The sequence below is a fragment of the Urtica dioica genome, chromosome 3 (genome assembly GCF_054948205.1).
Source record: "Urtica dioica subsp. dioica isolate 48M chromosome 3, U.dioica_male_clone48M_v1_H2, whole genome shotgun sequence".
In the NCBI taxonomy this organism is placed as follows: Eukaryota; Viridiplantae; Streptophyta; class Magnoliopsida; order Rosales; family Urticaceae; genus Urtica; species Urtica dioica.
The window spans coordinates 50,296,220-50,310,250 of record NC_142758.1 but is presented as its reverse complement, the minus strand read 5'-3'; the positions used below and the strand labels follow the sequence as shown (position 1 = coordinate 50,310,250).

Here is a 14,031-nt window from a genome sequence, read left to right as displayed (position 1 = left end):
CACAAGTATTTAGTATTTAATTAGCATTATTCAAATCTGTGCTTTGATATTGCTACGCTTTTAGATATAGTTCATACCATTTTCTAGAAATTCTCGCTTTATGTCTTTCAAACACGATTTTTTTATTGGCTTTTAGTAGTCATATGCATTAATTATTGCTTGAAAACTAAACCATAATTAGCGTCACAAAATCATAGAATGGAGAACATCCAAAAAAGTAAATACAGAATCAGTCAATATGAGAAATACCTCTCTATTGGATATAAGCTTTTCTCATTTGGAATTCAATGAAATATTGATTCTTCTTCTTTCCAAATAGATAAATACATCATGATCATTGAACATGCAAATCTTATTCATAAATGAAAAAAAGATTGCTTCTGTTTTTAATAAGTTTTATCTAGAATGAGTGGACATCGTTACTTGAAAAGTCTATATATGAATTGTTATTGTGAAATATCTATATAAACACAACTATATATGACACGTACAATGCTCAGCCTAATTAGTTGATACGCCGTGATCGGAGTTCATGGTAGAGGTTCTACACTAATATAATCACAGGTAAATTTTAAGACCTATCAAATCTCTTCCCAAGATCTAAATGTATTGTCATTAAGACAATTTTTGTAAACCACATATACAAAAACTACATTTTGTGTCGTGCTCTCATTCATAAACTACATTTGCATGTAACTAAACATTTGATTTGAATATAAGTTTGATAAAATAAAAAAAAAAAATCGAAAAGGAACATAAAAGTCTACCACTTAAAATGAGGTCAAGTTTGTCCAATATCCATTTTAAGGTCCCAAAATTTTATTTGTCGTTTTATGATTAGTTTGTCATTTCTTTTTACTTAGGGTTTATTTGAACAGTATTTAATTGAGATTCATTTTTTTATGTGAGGGTTTCTAGCCGCCGGAAGAAAGAAAATACTTCATGAATTTTAATTCTTGTTCTTGTGGGTGATTCAATAGGTTTTGAAGATCATTGAACTGTATTGGTACGCGGATCAACAATCGTGATTTTTGTGTTTTATTTTATTGAATTTTCTCTGCATCATAACCCCATATTGTCCTTCTTGTTCTTCTTTTCAAATTGTAAAAATTACTCAATTGATCATTTAAATGTTCTCTCAATGGGCAGCGTATTGAATCATGGGAATCAAGATGATTATGCTAGTTTTTGCGTTCGAGCTAATGTTGTCTAGCTGTATAAAGTGTGAAGAAATTCCTAGGAAAAATTTAAAACCAAAGCAAGAGAAGGAAAATGAAAAGACAATGAAAGTACGTATTTGTTACGTGGTTATATACATTTATCTTTATATGTTGATTGTATTAAAAATATATGTCTTCATTTCCTACGACTAATTATATATAATGTGCACGGTCACGCTAAAAAGTACTTTGGAGATTTGTACGATTGCGTGGACTTCTTCGAACAACCCGCCCTTAAAAATCCTTTATTGAAAAACCACACATTTCATCACGAGGTGCGTTGTTGAACACGAATAGTTTTCAAATCAACATAGATGATTTATAGTTAATAATGAATATGATAAATACGTGTGGCAGAGGATTTCGAAGTCTTTTCCGAGGGAAAATCCAGGGATAGTGCCGCTACCGGATGGAGGATGTCCGAAAGGAACGGTTCCGATAAAGAGAATTACAAATGGGCCAACTGCAAATGGGCCGCCTTATTGGGCCGATAAGGAATATGTACGTTTGTACTTTGCTCTTATTTATAATTGTTCTTTTGTCTTTTCTGCATTTCGAGCCTTGACATTTTTTGTCACATTTTAGCCCAATTTGAAATTAAAAGATTTTTCAACAAAAAATGCACATTTTGAGCCCATTGTTGTTTTGCCAACGTATATATTTATTTTAGTGATGATAGTCATTTTTTTTTCTTTTTTCTGGAAATAGTCAAAAGTAACCGTTTTTCGTAACCTTATTCAATATTAGATGTTGAATCCTCTAATTCTAATAAATAACTGCTTTTAATTACAGTTAATCAGATTTCAATAGTTGTTGATCAGATTTCAATAACAGTTAATCAAATTTCAATAGTTGTTGACCATATTTCAATAATTATTGACTAGATTTCAATAAATTTTAACCAGATTTTAAGAACATTTAACCAGATTTCAAGAACAGTTAACCAAATTTTAATAGTTGTTGACAAAATTTCAATAGTTGGTGATCATATTTCATTAATTGTTGACTAAATTTATGAAACATGAGGGTATTTTTGTCTAAAAAAATAAAAACGGTTACTAGTGATATATTTTGAAAATTTGAGTTAAATATGAAAAGTAACGCATGTTTTAAATTAGTTATAAAATTTTCACCTTTTTTTTTTGGAATTTAAACCAGTATGAGTAAAATAAAAAAAATTCTCAAAATCATACAAAAACACAATAAAGATAAATATATTAGTAGGCCTCCTATATATATATATATATATATATATATATATATATATATATATATGTCAATAAATTCAGTTGACTTAGATGTATTATAGATGTTATTAAATAAAAAAATTTATTGACGTACATATCTAAAGTTTGACCCAAGTGCAACCATGCAGCAAGTATACAAAATGAATGATGTAAATATGGAATGATAAAAGGTAATTTATAAAATTACAGAGAGCAGTGATACGAACCGGCGATGATCCTAAGAAGTACTACGGAGCCAAAACAACGACGAGCGTCTATGCCCCCAATATCTCTGTTAGTGGGCCCCACAAATACAGCGCTGCAGTGATTAGCGTAGGAAACGGTGTTGACCAGATTAAAGCTGGATGGACGGTAATTAGTATATCTATTAAGTTTTGTTTTTTTTTTTTTTTTTTTTTGTTTTTTTTTTTTTGGTGTCTCTCGTCTCATCTATTCCCATTGCGTCAAAAATTAAGTTGCATATTCAACACTAATATTTGTATGTATACATTAATATGTTTTGAACTATTGGCTATATATCTATCAGGTAAGCCAAGTCATGTTTGCCTACGATCCTCGACCACGTTTATACGTACATACTAAAGTAAGTCCCCTCTAATTTGATACAGATACTATTTAATTGATATTATTTAGGTAATAATCCTTCATTATCTATGATAATATCTATTTTCTGAACTTACTTGCAGAACAAACAACTAGCATGTTTTGATAACATGTGCGCGCAGTTTATTCAAGTCAACCCTAGTCTTCCTCTTGGTGCTGTTATTCACCCATTTTCTAAAGCCGGTCTCGAAATTTATGACACCGAATTTTACATTCATCGGGTAATCTAATCCGCTTAATATTATTAATTATCTTGAGTTTTACTATAAAATTAATAATAATTATAGTAACATGAAGTGACGGAGCCACACGACCGGGCAAATGTCCTCGAATTTTTTTTTATCAATTTTTATATTTTCAATTTTAAAATTATATGATTTTTTAAATTTGATCCTTTGAAAACAAAAACAATTAACTTTATGTTCCCTAATTTTTGTGGATGTTATTTTAGTCGGAGTTTTTTGGACAATGGTGGCTATCATTTGGGAAGAATCAGACGGAAATCGGGTATTGGCCGCACGAGATGTTCACGGACATGATTGACTTCGCGACATACGTCGAATGGGGCGGCGAAGTTTTGGCTGAGACGGGTCGGAGCGGCCCGGAAATGGGGTCTGGCCATTTTCCGACCGGGGACATCAAGAACGATGCATATCACATCAATATCGCGACGGTAAACGAAGCTCTTCAGTTTGAGGATTCTGTGAATACCGTCGCCGTCAACGATGATGATAAATCCTATGTCGCCGTAGACTATGGTGCCCACGGCGATATTAAGCATCTAGTGTGCTTTGGAGGTCCTGGACCAAAATTTTAACTTTAATTTTCGGTAATTTGTGTCTCAAATTATGAATAAACTTTAATTATTTAAAATAAAATAAAAAGATTGTTTTGTTTTTTCATGTCATATATTTATATTGTTTCGGTTTTTCACGGCCTATATTTTACATCTTATTATCGGGAGTATGGACCGAATGCACGGTCTGATTCAATTTGAGATCGGCCTTCTCATCGGACCAACCATTATAAACAAATTGAATAATTGAGATCAGACCAGACCAAATAAAAAAAATGAAATCGGATCAAACTTTTTCAGCGAATTCGGTCCGGCCTGATTTGGTCTGATTTAAACCATTTAAGTTATAATATATTTTTATTTATAAATCTAACTAAAAAAATATCTTAAATAAAATAAATTGTCATAAGTTTTAAAATAATTAGATTAAGAATTAATATAATTAACTCAAACAATATAATCAATTGAAAGTATACGGTTGATGCGCTAAAAAAAATTTGTTGAGATATCTAGTCATCGTGCAGAATTGTATTTCTTGCAAGTTTCCTATTTTGCGAGATTGATTAGCAAATGACTTTATACGTATATTGACATAAATTGTTGAGGATAAAATTGTACATGTACAACTGATTTAGTAGTATTTTTGGCCAAATTAAACTTTTGCTGAGAAATTGGAAAAAACTTATCTAATTGTGGTACTTGAGACAATTTCTCTGGTTTATCCATCCATAGCATCGGTATAAATTTTTGTACACATTGACTCTACATTGTGTGCGATATATAGTCTTTGGCTAAAAAAAATTTCAAAACTAAAATAATAATATAAAATTTTTGAGTTGGTCCAATCCCATCTAAACTGTAGTCCAATATTTAAAACGAACAGAATCTTTTAAGACCAATTCAAAAAAATTGGTATTCTCATGAACTGGTGTTAGGATTCGACACACAAATACGACCTAAAATCAGAAAACAAAATTGCAAAAAACAAAAATAGCACACACAGATTTATAGTGGTTCACTTTCAATACGAAATGTATGTCCACTTTGCCGTTGTAAATTTTCACTAAAACCCAAATCGGGAGTAAATGTATTTACAATTCTCTTGCATTCTAAGAAGAATATCGACGCACGACCTATTTATAGGGAAAACACTAGAGCTAACAGATATTTCTGAAATTTTCAAAATTCCATCAACTAATAAACCTTACAATAAGATTTTTGCCCACGGAGCTCTACTCCCTACGACCTTCGGGAAGGGCGTTTACCACCCCCTTTCAAAACTCCACGTCGACTTGAGCGCAGATCGATTCGTACATCATCGGCGAAAGATTTTTAGTCCGTCACCTTGGCACCGGTTTTCAGCTCATCAGTTCGGCGACCGATTAGGCTCCACACATCTAGCAACTGGACCATTGTATTTTCATGAAATTTGGTGTTTTCATGAACTGGAGCGTTGTCTTTTCTGGTGTTTTTTTCCCCGTGAATTATTAATATGAATTATCATGTATAGGAAATCAATTAGCATGACCACAAGTCTTTATTATGTAGAAAAGTTTGAAAATTAAATTAATTCATATCTTCTTAAATTTATTATTCAAATCTGTGCTTTAGTATTGATAAAATGTTAGATATAATAGGTATCATTTTCTAGAATTTCTCGCTTTATGTCTATAAGATAATTTTTTTTTTTGTTTTTGTTTTTTTGTTTTTGTTTTTAGATATAGTTAGCATATGCATTAAAGAGAGGGGTAAAATCCAAAAATTAAATACAGAATCAGTTTTTAAGAGAAACGCCTACTCTAAAAAATCTCCAAAGACGGCAAACAATTGTAGATAAAGCCTTTATCATTTGGATTCAATGATATATTGCTTCTTCTTTTTTCCAAATAGATATATGCACGATGATGAACATGTAAATCTTATTCATAAATGAAAGAATAATATTGCTTCTGTTTTTAATAACTTAATGTAATTCTTTTCTACTTCAGGAACTTCCATGTTCCTTTCTAATGATTATCTTATAATGTTTACATTATCATATATCGGAAATTAATTAGTATATTATCGCGTATTGATCGCTGTGTAGAATGAGGGGATATTGTTGCGACAATAAATCTCTATATAAAATGTATAACATGTCGAACTAAAGCTCTTCATCCCCATCTAGATTTTCTGGCCTACAAAAATTGTGTGGACACTTTTCAAAAGTTTATTTGTCGTTTTACGATTACTTATTTGTCGTTTCTTTTCACTTAGGGTTTTTTCCTAACATTTAATTTCATTATATTAGTTTGTAAGAGTTTCTAGCAGCCAAAAGAAAGAAAACACTTTCAATTATCAAATTTTGTTGCCTGACTTCTTGTTATTGAATCCGATTCAACGAGTTTCGAAGATCATTGAGCGTGGTACGTGAATCACGAATTTTTTTTTTTTCTTCTTTGAAATAACAAATGTTTGGTTTTACTGAATTTCCTCTACATCATGACCAATACCGTGTTTTGCTGAATCCAAGAAGGCTTTCAACCTTTTCTTTTTCTTCTTCTTCGATTTGAAAATTTAACAATTTCTCAATTGACCGTGTATAAAGTTGTTCATGTGGAGCCCGAAAAATGAAATTCTTTGGTCTCGTCTTATATTTTTGCGAAAAATGAGATTTTCGAAACCGTCAAAAATGGTATCGGGAAATCCCGGAACCATTTTTCACAGTATCGGAATTCTGAGTATCATATTTCACAGTTCCGAGATTCTCATATTTCTCATATTATTTTTTTTCCTCTTATTTTAATCATGAATGCAATTTTAAAAAAATATTCTCATGTTTTCAGTCAAAAAATGGTATCAAATAGTGCTAAACAGAGATCCCAATTCCGTCTCATTTCTGTGATGGTTTTGGGACAAAAATCACGATAACACATTTTATAATACGATTTTTTTTTTTTTAATTTCGCATGTGGTACTAATTATCAAAAATACAGAAAATGGGATCTCGCAAAATCTTTAACTGTATTTATATATTCTCCGATTAGGTCGCGTATTGAATCATGGGAATCAAGATGATTATTGTAGCTTTTGCTTTTGAGCTTTTATTGTTCAATTGCATCAAGTGTGAAGAACTTCCTAGAAAAAATTTAAAATTGAAACAAGAGTCAAATATTGAAAAGCAGCGCAAGATTTCGAATAAGCCATCGGTCAAGACAATACAAGTACGTATATATTCGTTACGTGGTCATACATATCTTAATACATTAATTGTTTCATATTTCCACGAATAATTACAATGAACAATTGTTACTCGCTGCAGTACTTTGGAGATTCGTATGATTGCGTGGACTTCTACAAACAACCAGCTTTTCATAACCCTTTAATGAAAAACCACACATACGAGTATAAGGTTTGTTGATTATTTTATTAATTTCATAATTAACAAATAATATAATCTTACGCTAGTAAATTCGTACAAAATTATATGTTTTAGCAGATGAGTTCAAAGTCATTTCCGACCGGGATAGTAGGGCTTCCGGACGGTGGATGTCCGATGGGAACGGTTCCGATTCGGAGAATTACAAAAGAAAATTATTCACAAAAATATCGTATCTTGGAAGAGGGTGACGCGGTGTATGTACGTATTTCAATGTATTTTATTTTACTATGGTTGAAATTTTTTCTTTTTTTATAAAAATTTCAAATTAGTCCCTATTAGAGTTTTATCTTCGTATTAGTTCCCGAAGTATGTAATAAATGTATAATACAGAGACCGGTGGTTCGCACAACGAGCCCAAAGGACAAGAGACACTACGGAGGTAAAACGACAATGAGTGTTTATGCCCCAAAAGTCTCTCCGACTCAACGCAGCTCTGCGCTTATGGCTTTAGGAAATGACAATGAGACTTTAGAAGCTGGATGGATGGTAATTAATTAATTCCTTCCTATCATCTAACTCTATATTATATATATATTTTTTTTCATAGCTTCTAAAATACTACTCATTTATTAAGAAATATTAAGTTTGTATTTTACTAATTTCTATGCTTTACTTCTTTGGTCTCTCATCTCTTCCAATTTGCAAGATAAATTTTGATATGAGAGACCTAGATTTAAAATATTATATATTGAGTTGAGTTTTCATGTTTATTCTTTAAACAAAGAAAATTACTTCTTTAATATTATGTATTACGATATTTTCAGGTAAATCCTAGTGCGTATGGCGGCGATACTAAGCCGCGTTTATACGTATATACTCATGTAAGTCCCCTTTGATTTGATACATCATACATTTATCTATCTATCTATTTATTTATTTATTTATTTTTACTAATATATATGCTTATCTCTCTCGTTATCTATCTCCGATCATCGAAGACCAAATCTTCGTCATGTTATGATTCAAGTTGCGGCCAATTTGTCCAAGTCAACCCTGATATTCCTCTTGGTACTGTTATGCAACCTGTTTCCTCTATCAATGGAAGCATTTTTGACATCGACGTTTACATTCATCGGGTAATAATATATACCCCCACCAATTATTATTTTGCATGTATTTTTTTTAATATAATAAAGATAATAATATAGCCAAGATTTCACAAAAAGAAGAGAAGAAGAAGAAAAAAATTAGAGCATTGTGGATAGGACGATTCATTTTTGTGACTTGGATTAACTCTACAATCTATTTTCATAGAGACATTCATGAGACAAATAAAAAAAGAATGATTGAGTTGCAAATTCATAAGGATGACAATTTTACCAATTATTAATTGTTTGTCGACCTGTTATCCGATTTAAATAATATGTTCTAAATAATTCCAAGTATAGATAATGTAATCGCCATTCTATACCCGGTACCCAGCCCCACAAAAATTAATTTATTATGTAAATATATATTTGTATTCAACTACATAAAACAGATAACATATTATAAAAAAATGGAATAACTTATAACAAATCTTATTTGCATTGAATTTTTTAACATTTGATTATTTAGATACATTGCTTGTTGTTTAGTTAATTTATTATTATTATTAACGGCTAAACGAGTACGAATATAAAGTAAAATTTTGAGGTGGATATAGATAACGATTTTGGCGTACTCAACCTTACTCGTACATGTTGCCTTCCTAAAGATCAATATAAATCTCCCTCTCCTTTTTTTTTTAATCTTTATGTATAATCTTAATGTCATCGTTTTTTTTTAGATGGAATTATTAGGGCAATGGTGGTTATCATTTGGCAAAAACGAAGTACAAATCGGGTATTGGCCACGAGAGATATTTGGGACAGAGTTAGCTGACGCTGCTGAGTACGTCGAATGGGGAGGCGAAGCTAAGTGTACGCGTGGCGAGAGCGGTCCTGAGATGGGATCTGGCTTATTTCCTAGCGAAGACTTAAAACAAGATGCGTATTGTGTTAATATCACGACGGTCAACGATGCTGGCAAATTAGAGGATCCTGAATATACCGTCGCATTTGAAGCTTATGAGGAAGCCTATTATGTGCAAGAGTCTTATGATATCGGTAATATTAAGCACCTTGTAATGTTTGGAGGCCCTGGACCAAAAGCTTGAATTTAATTATCTTATCATTTGTTATTTTGAATAATTTATTCAACAAATGGATAAAACTTCAAATTATTGGTATCAAAGGTTCTTTGCTTTCTCCAACGTTGTTTTTAGTTTATTGATACATAGAGCGTATAAATCTTCTAGTATATGAAAGAGTGGAAAAAAAAAAAAAAAAAAAAAAGGCTTGTTGGAACAAGAAGCCTTCCTAGCAACTCCCTATAAATTTTATTTATTTATTTATTATTTTTTGCATTGTGCTTAGATAACTAATTGGAAGACTTTTCCACATTATTCATAAGAATGTTTTATTTCACTTTGATGATTACAATTGTCATTTAGAACAAGTGTTTTTAAATAACATATTTGTCATTAAGTGCATATTTTTCATGACATTTGTTGTCATGAAAATAGAATAAAGCATTCTGAATTAATAATGAGAAAAAATCTTCAAAGTAATCATACTTTTAAAATAACAAAAAGAAGGAAAAAAGCTTAAAAATCCTCTAGTCACGCTTCTCTCACAAATTTTAGCTCATTACACATTCATGATAGTAGCTTTGGATTGAAGGCTCTTTCTTGCCCTAGCTCTATCACAATTACAATCTCACCTTAATCGGGCATTACTCACATACTCTCTAACAAGGTCGGATATCTTGTTGATCTTAAGTCAAACTCGATACGATCATTTGCCTAATCGCTCCCTCCCTCTAATTGTTTTAAAAAAATCTTCACAAATGCATGACACATAACTTAAAGATGGTATATACATATTTGTGAAAATCATGCAATAGAAATAGGTTAATCAATCCCCGACTCCTACACCGCGATCTCCACCATCGTGGGTCCCAAACTCGATGGATATGGCAACATAAACTTGTGTGTGTGCTCATCAAAAGATCCACCCGATGATCCTTCTCTCCTTGATTTGCAATCGAATCTCCCGATTTGAAAATTCTAGATGTTTCTCGATATGTTGTGTAACTCCGTTGATCAAGATGGAACATCGTTGATCATCGTTCATGTATGCATTCATCCCACCAAATTCTGTGTTTTCTCGCCCTCTAGAGTGTAAAGGTCATTTTGGTCATTTTCTTTCTAAAAATATTCGTCATACTATTCGAATAGGTATTAGTTAGGGATGACAATAAGTAAGATCTGAATTACAAAATCAAACTTGACCATCGATAGAATATTAAAACCACACCCTAGCTAAACTTCTTTAATTAATGGGTCTAGAGATTTTAGGGTATACAAGCCAAGCAAACTACGCATTCTAAACATGTGTACAAGTGAAGCTAAGACCGTGAGTACAAACCAATCTCCACAACTCAGTGAGTGACCTCTTTTTAAAGACCAAAGAAAAATACAATATATTAACTATTTATTACATATAACAACCCTTTGTTGTCCCAAATATCAAATGTTACATTTGTTATTAACAGCTTCCTCCACCATCGTATCTCACAAATCCCATCAGCTCTGGACCTTCCAATCGTGGGTTGTTTTTGAAACTGCTTTAAAACACAAACCCACAAATCGAGCATCAAAATCAATTAGCTTTCCTTTTATTTATTTATATTCTTTTTCTTTTTCGTACTTTGACTAATATAAAGATTTGAATTCGTTTTTAGTAATCAAGTGTTACCTTTCCTCTGAGAACTTGGCAAAAGAACCCACAGTTGGAAACGTACCGCACAAATCATTGTCGGACACGTCACTGCATCAACAAAGCCATGTCAATTAACAGTCTCGTAGATATGTGATAATATCATAATAATAATCATTAGAGCATAGTTAGTGAGATATGGGATTAGGAGACACACAGGATCTTCAGGTTTGCAAGCTTAGTCAGCTGTCTTGGAATCTTTCCACTCAATCGATTCCCATTCAATCGCCTGTTTTTGCATAAACATACATGTTCACGTGAGATTAATATAATTAATTACCATATTATACTAGATTTGTCATTTAGCATGTAATTAAAGAGAGAAACTCACAGGAACTTGAGATTTGAGAGATTGGAGATTGTGTATGGGATATTGGATGTGAGATTGTTATGATAAAGATCTAAGCTCACAAGGCTTTTTAGTCCTCCCAATTCTTTTGGAATTGGACCCACCAACTTGTTCCTGTACAGTTCTCTTTTTTTTTTTTTTTTTTTTTTGTGTCAAATAAACCCACAGTTAATTCATTACTCAAATGCAATAGTAACAATATCAATCAATATCATGCCCAAAATTCATTATTTAAAACACATGTGTATTAATTAGAAGCTAGCTAGATCTCAAATCTCAATATCCAATAATGCATAGTATATATATATTGGGCATTAGTTATGGCCGTTGGGGTTGGTGAGACAATCGGCTTCATCATTAATGAAATCATTTTCGTCTTCACTGTTTATTAACTAGAAAACAAAAAGACTTGTGTTATTTGTTTCTCAATTTTTTTTTTTTTTTTTTTTGGACTTCTATCGCATAAGTTTCCAAGTCAATAATACTGCAAGAAATACCAAAACTTATAATAAAAGCTGAAATAAATGTTTTGAAAGATTCTGATACGATAGTACTCACAGGTATTGAAGTCTCTCAAGCTTCCCTATATCAGGAACTAGATTCCCGGACAGATTTGCATTTCCAAGGTCTCTGAACATTTTAATAAAAATATATCAATATAAGACAAACCCTGCTTAATTTAATTATGATCAGATAAATTTGCAAAAAAAAAAAAAAAAAAAAAAATTATTACAGTCTCGTAACGCGGTTTTCGGAGTCGCAAGTGACGTGAAACCAAGTGCAAGGGTCGACCAAAGTTGGATCCCAGCTCTCCAACACCTTCTTTGGGTCTTTCACTGCTCTTCTCAACGCGTACAGAGCATCTCCTGTTTATTTGCATTCACACCCCCCAAATACTACTTTCTTAGCACTTTTGCCCCTTCTCTTCATATATATTAGGCTATCTACATGTCTAGGTGCAAAATGAAGAACAGCCAAAAAGAGATATACTTATATAGTATTCATGCTTACCTTCTACGTTTGCGTTTGTTGGTGACAAACAAGTCCATAGAAATACAAGATAAAGAGCAAGAAGAGACACAGAAGAGAGTTGGTGAAACAAAGTCAAGATCGCCATGAGAGAGAGAGAGAGAGAGAGAGAGAGAGAGAGACTTTTGGTTGGTTTGTGTGTTCTACTTCTAGTGCAAATAAGCAAAGGAATGAAAGCTTCGGGAATTTATAGAGCCCATAAAAAACAAAAGGTACTGCTTTTTGGCTTTGCCAACAGTAATTTTTCAAATTAATTAAATTCATGTCTCTCTTGTTTTATTTATTTTCCTTCCACTTCTTTATCCCATCATAACGTAACGCTTTTTGAAAAATAACTGACATATTTATCCCTTCAAAAATAATAATAATAAAAGTGATTTTATTATAACATATAGTAATAATGATGATCATTGTGTATATATTTACCATGATATTGTAAACAAACAAAAAAAAAATTCGCATGAAAAAAACAATAAAATAATGTCGCACTTACAATGCAAATTACAAATAAAATTTATCAAGCATCAACTAGTTAATATAAATGAAATACTTAAATGTTAAATTAGCCCAACTGTAGATGCTATAATTAATATAATTTATGTATAAATGCCCTATACTTTAATTCTAAAAAATAGTCATGACTCATGATGACTCCACTGTTTCACTGTTCATATAGTTTCCCACGCAATGTCAAAACAATTATATGCACTAATAAAAAGTCGTGAGAAACAATTTCATAGTCTCTAAAAATGAGGAACAGTTTCTTTCATCTTAGGGTCAAATAATACAAAAAAGTAATGCAAAGGCCAGAAGAACAAGAACAACGTTTTGGAACAATGAGAAAAATATATTTATATAATAAAAGAAAAGGTAAAAACAGTTTTTCTTTTTCTTTTCTTTCTTTCAAAAAGATGTGAGGTCAAATATTTCAATATGGCCAAAAACATGTGACAAACCCATTGATTTGTCTCTTACTTTTTATCTGTAGTTGTTGGATATATACATAGAAATACATATAAATAAGAAAACTGTTAAACATATGATGGTAAATATATCTTCTGATTATGTAATAATCTAGTCACATGATAAATTTCCTATGCACTGGAAAAATATGTATACTTTTGGGTGTGAGAATCTAAGCTTTGAGCTTTGTCGGAGCCTCTGCTGAAACCCGGTCTATATATAGCTGACACTTATCCATATCTACATTTTTTTTAATCTTTATTAAATGTAGTATAGACTATATCTTTGCTTTAATCAAAACCATATATGCTCTCTCTTATTTTTTCTTCTCTTTCTTTGTTCCAAGGATAAAAGTTAGATACGGACAATATTTTAGAGTATAAACATACAGTAGGGAATAACGCAACGCCAACTTGGAATGTGTGGTGGTCGAAAAGACGTGCCAATATATATATATATATATATATATATATATATATATATATATATATATATATATATATATATATATGTGCGTGTGTGTTTATTTATATATAAGTAATAATTATATATGCACACAAGCATACAATTTTACTCCTTGATTAAGTTTAGTTTAGTTTAGTA

At 31.4% G+C, this 14,031-nt stretch overlaps 3 protein-coding genes across 4 annotated transcripts; 2 read left to right on the top strand and 1 right to left on the bottom strand.

Annotated features, from left to right (window-relative positions):
• The first annotated feature begins 1,160 nt into the window (after positions 1-1,160).
• Positions 1,161-3,887, top strand: LOC149403603 (protein neprosin-like). Its single transcript, XM_089608716.1, has 5 exons — positions 1,161-1,289; positions 1,578-1,721; positions 2,657-2,818; positions 3,154-3,291; positions 3,522-3,887. The coding sequence occupies exons 1-5, from the start codon at positions 1,161-1,163 to the stop codon at positions 3,885-3,887; spliced, it is 939 nt and encodes a 312-aa protein (XP_089464842.1).
• Positions 3,888-6,907: 3,020 nt separating this feature from the next.
• Positions 6,908-9,424, top strand: LOC149403602 (protein neprosin-like). Its single transcript, XM_089608715.1, has 5 exons — positions 6,908-7,069; positions 7,168-7,257; positions 7,345-7,485; positions 7,618-7,773; positions 9,056-9,424. The coding sequence occupies exons 1-5, from the start codon at positions 6,908-6,910 to the stop codon at positions 9,422-9,424; spliced, it is 918 nt and encodes a 305-aa protein (XP_089464841.1).
• A 1,153-nt stretch (positions 9,425-10,577) lies between these two features.
• Positions 10,578-12,639, bottom strand: LOC149403601 (leucine-rich repeat protein 1-like). 2 transcript variants are annotated; one of them, XM_089609011.1, is made up of 7 exons: positions 12,448-12,639; positions 12,170-12,302; positions 11,995-12,066; positions 11,419-11,562; positions 11,245-11,316; positions 11,067-11,138; positions 10,578-10,935 (listed from the first exon to the last, which is right to left on the bottom strand). In XM_089609011.1, the coding sequence occupies exons 1-7, from the start codon at positions 12,551-12,553 to the stop codon at positions 10,857-10,859; spliced, it is 678 nt and encodes a 225-aa protein (XP_089465137.1). In that variant the 5' UTR covers positions 12,554-12,639; the 3' UTR covers positions 10,578-10,856. The 2 variants fall into 2 exon arrangements, with proteins under 2 accessions (XP_089465137.1, XP_089465138.1); XM_089609012.1 differs by having other exon boundaries at positions 10,609-10,932; positions 12,448-12,638.
• Between the last annotated feature and the right edge of the window lie 1,392 nt (positions 12,640-14,031).

Coding starts and splice junctions, on each gene's coding strand:
- LOC149403601 (XM_089609011.1), bottom strand. CDS start 12,553: ATGGCGATCTTGACTTTGTTTCACCAACTCTCTTCTGTGTCTCTTCTT. Junction 11,317..11,418: donor CTCTCAAATCTCAAGTTCCT/GTGAGTTTCTCT, acceptor ATGCAAAAACAG/GCGATTGAATGGGAATCGAT. Junction 10,936..11,066: donor GCCAAGTTCTCAGAGGAAAG/GTAACACTTGAT, acceptor TGTGTTTTAAAG/CAGTTTCAAAAACAACCCAC.
- LOC149403602 (XM_089608715.1), top strand. CDS start 6,908: ATGGGAATCAAGATGATTATTGTAGCTTTTGCTTTTGAGCTTTTATTG. Junction 7,070..7,167: donor CATCGGTCAAGACAATACAA/GTACGTATATAT, acceptor TACTCGCTGCAG/TACTTTGGAGATTCGTATGA. Junction 7,258..7,344: donor ACCACACATACGAGTATAAG/GTTTGTTGATTA, acceptor ATGTTTTAGCAG/ATGAGTTCAAAGTCATTTCC.
- LOC149403603 (XM_089608716.1), top strand. CDS start 1,161: ATGGGAATCAAGATGATTATGCTAGTTTTTGCGTTCGAGCTAATGTTG. Junction 1,290..1,577: donor AAAATGAAAAGACAATGAAA/GTACGTATTTGT, acceptor TACGTGTGGCAG/AGGATTTCGAAGTCTTTTCC. Junction 1,722..2,656: donor ATTGGGCCGATAAGGAATAT/GTACGTTTGTAC, acceptor ATAAAATTACAG/AGAGCAGTGATACGAACCGG.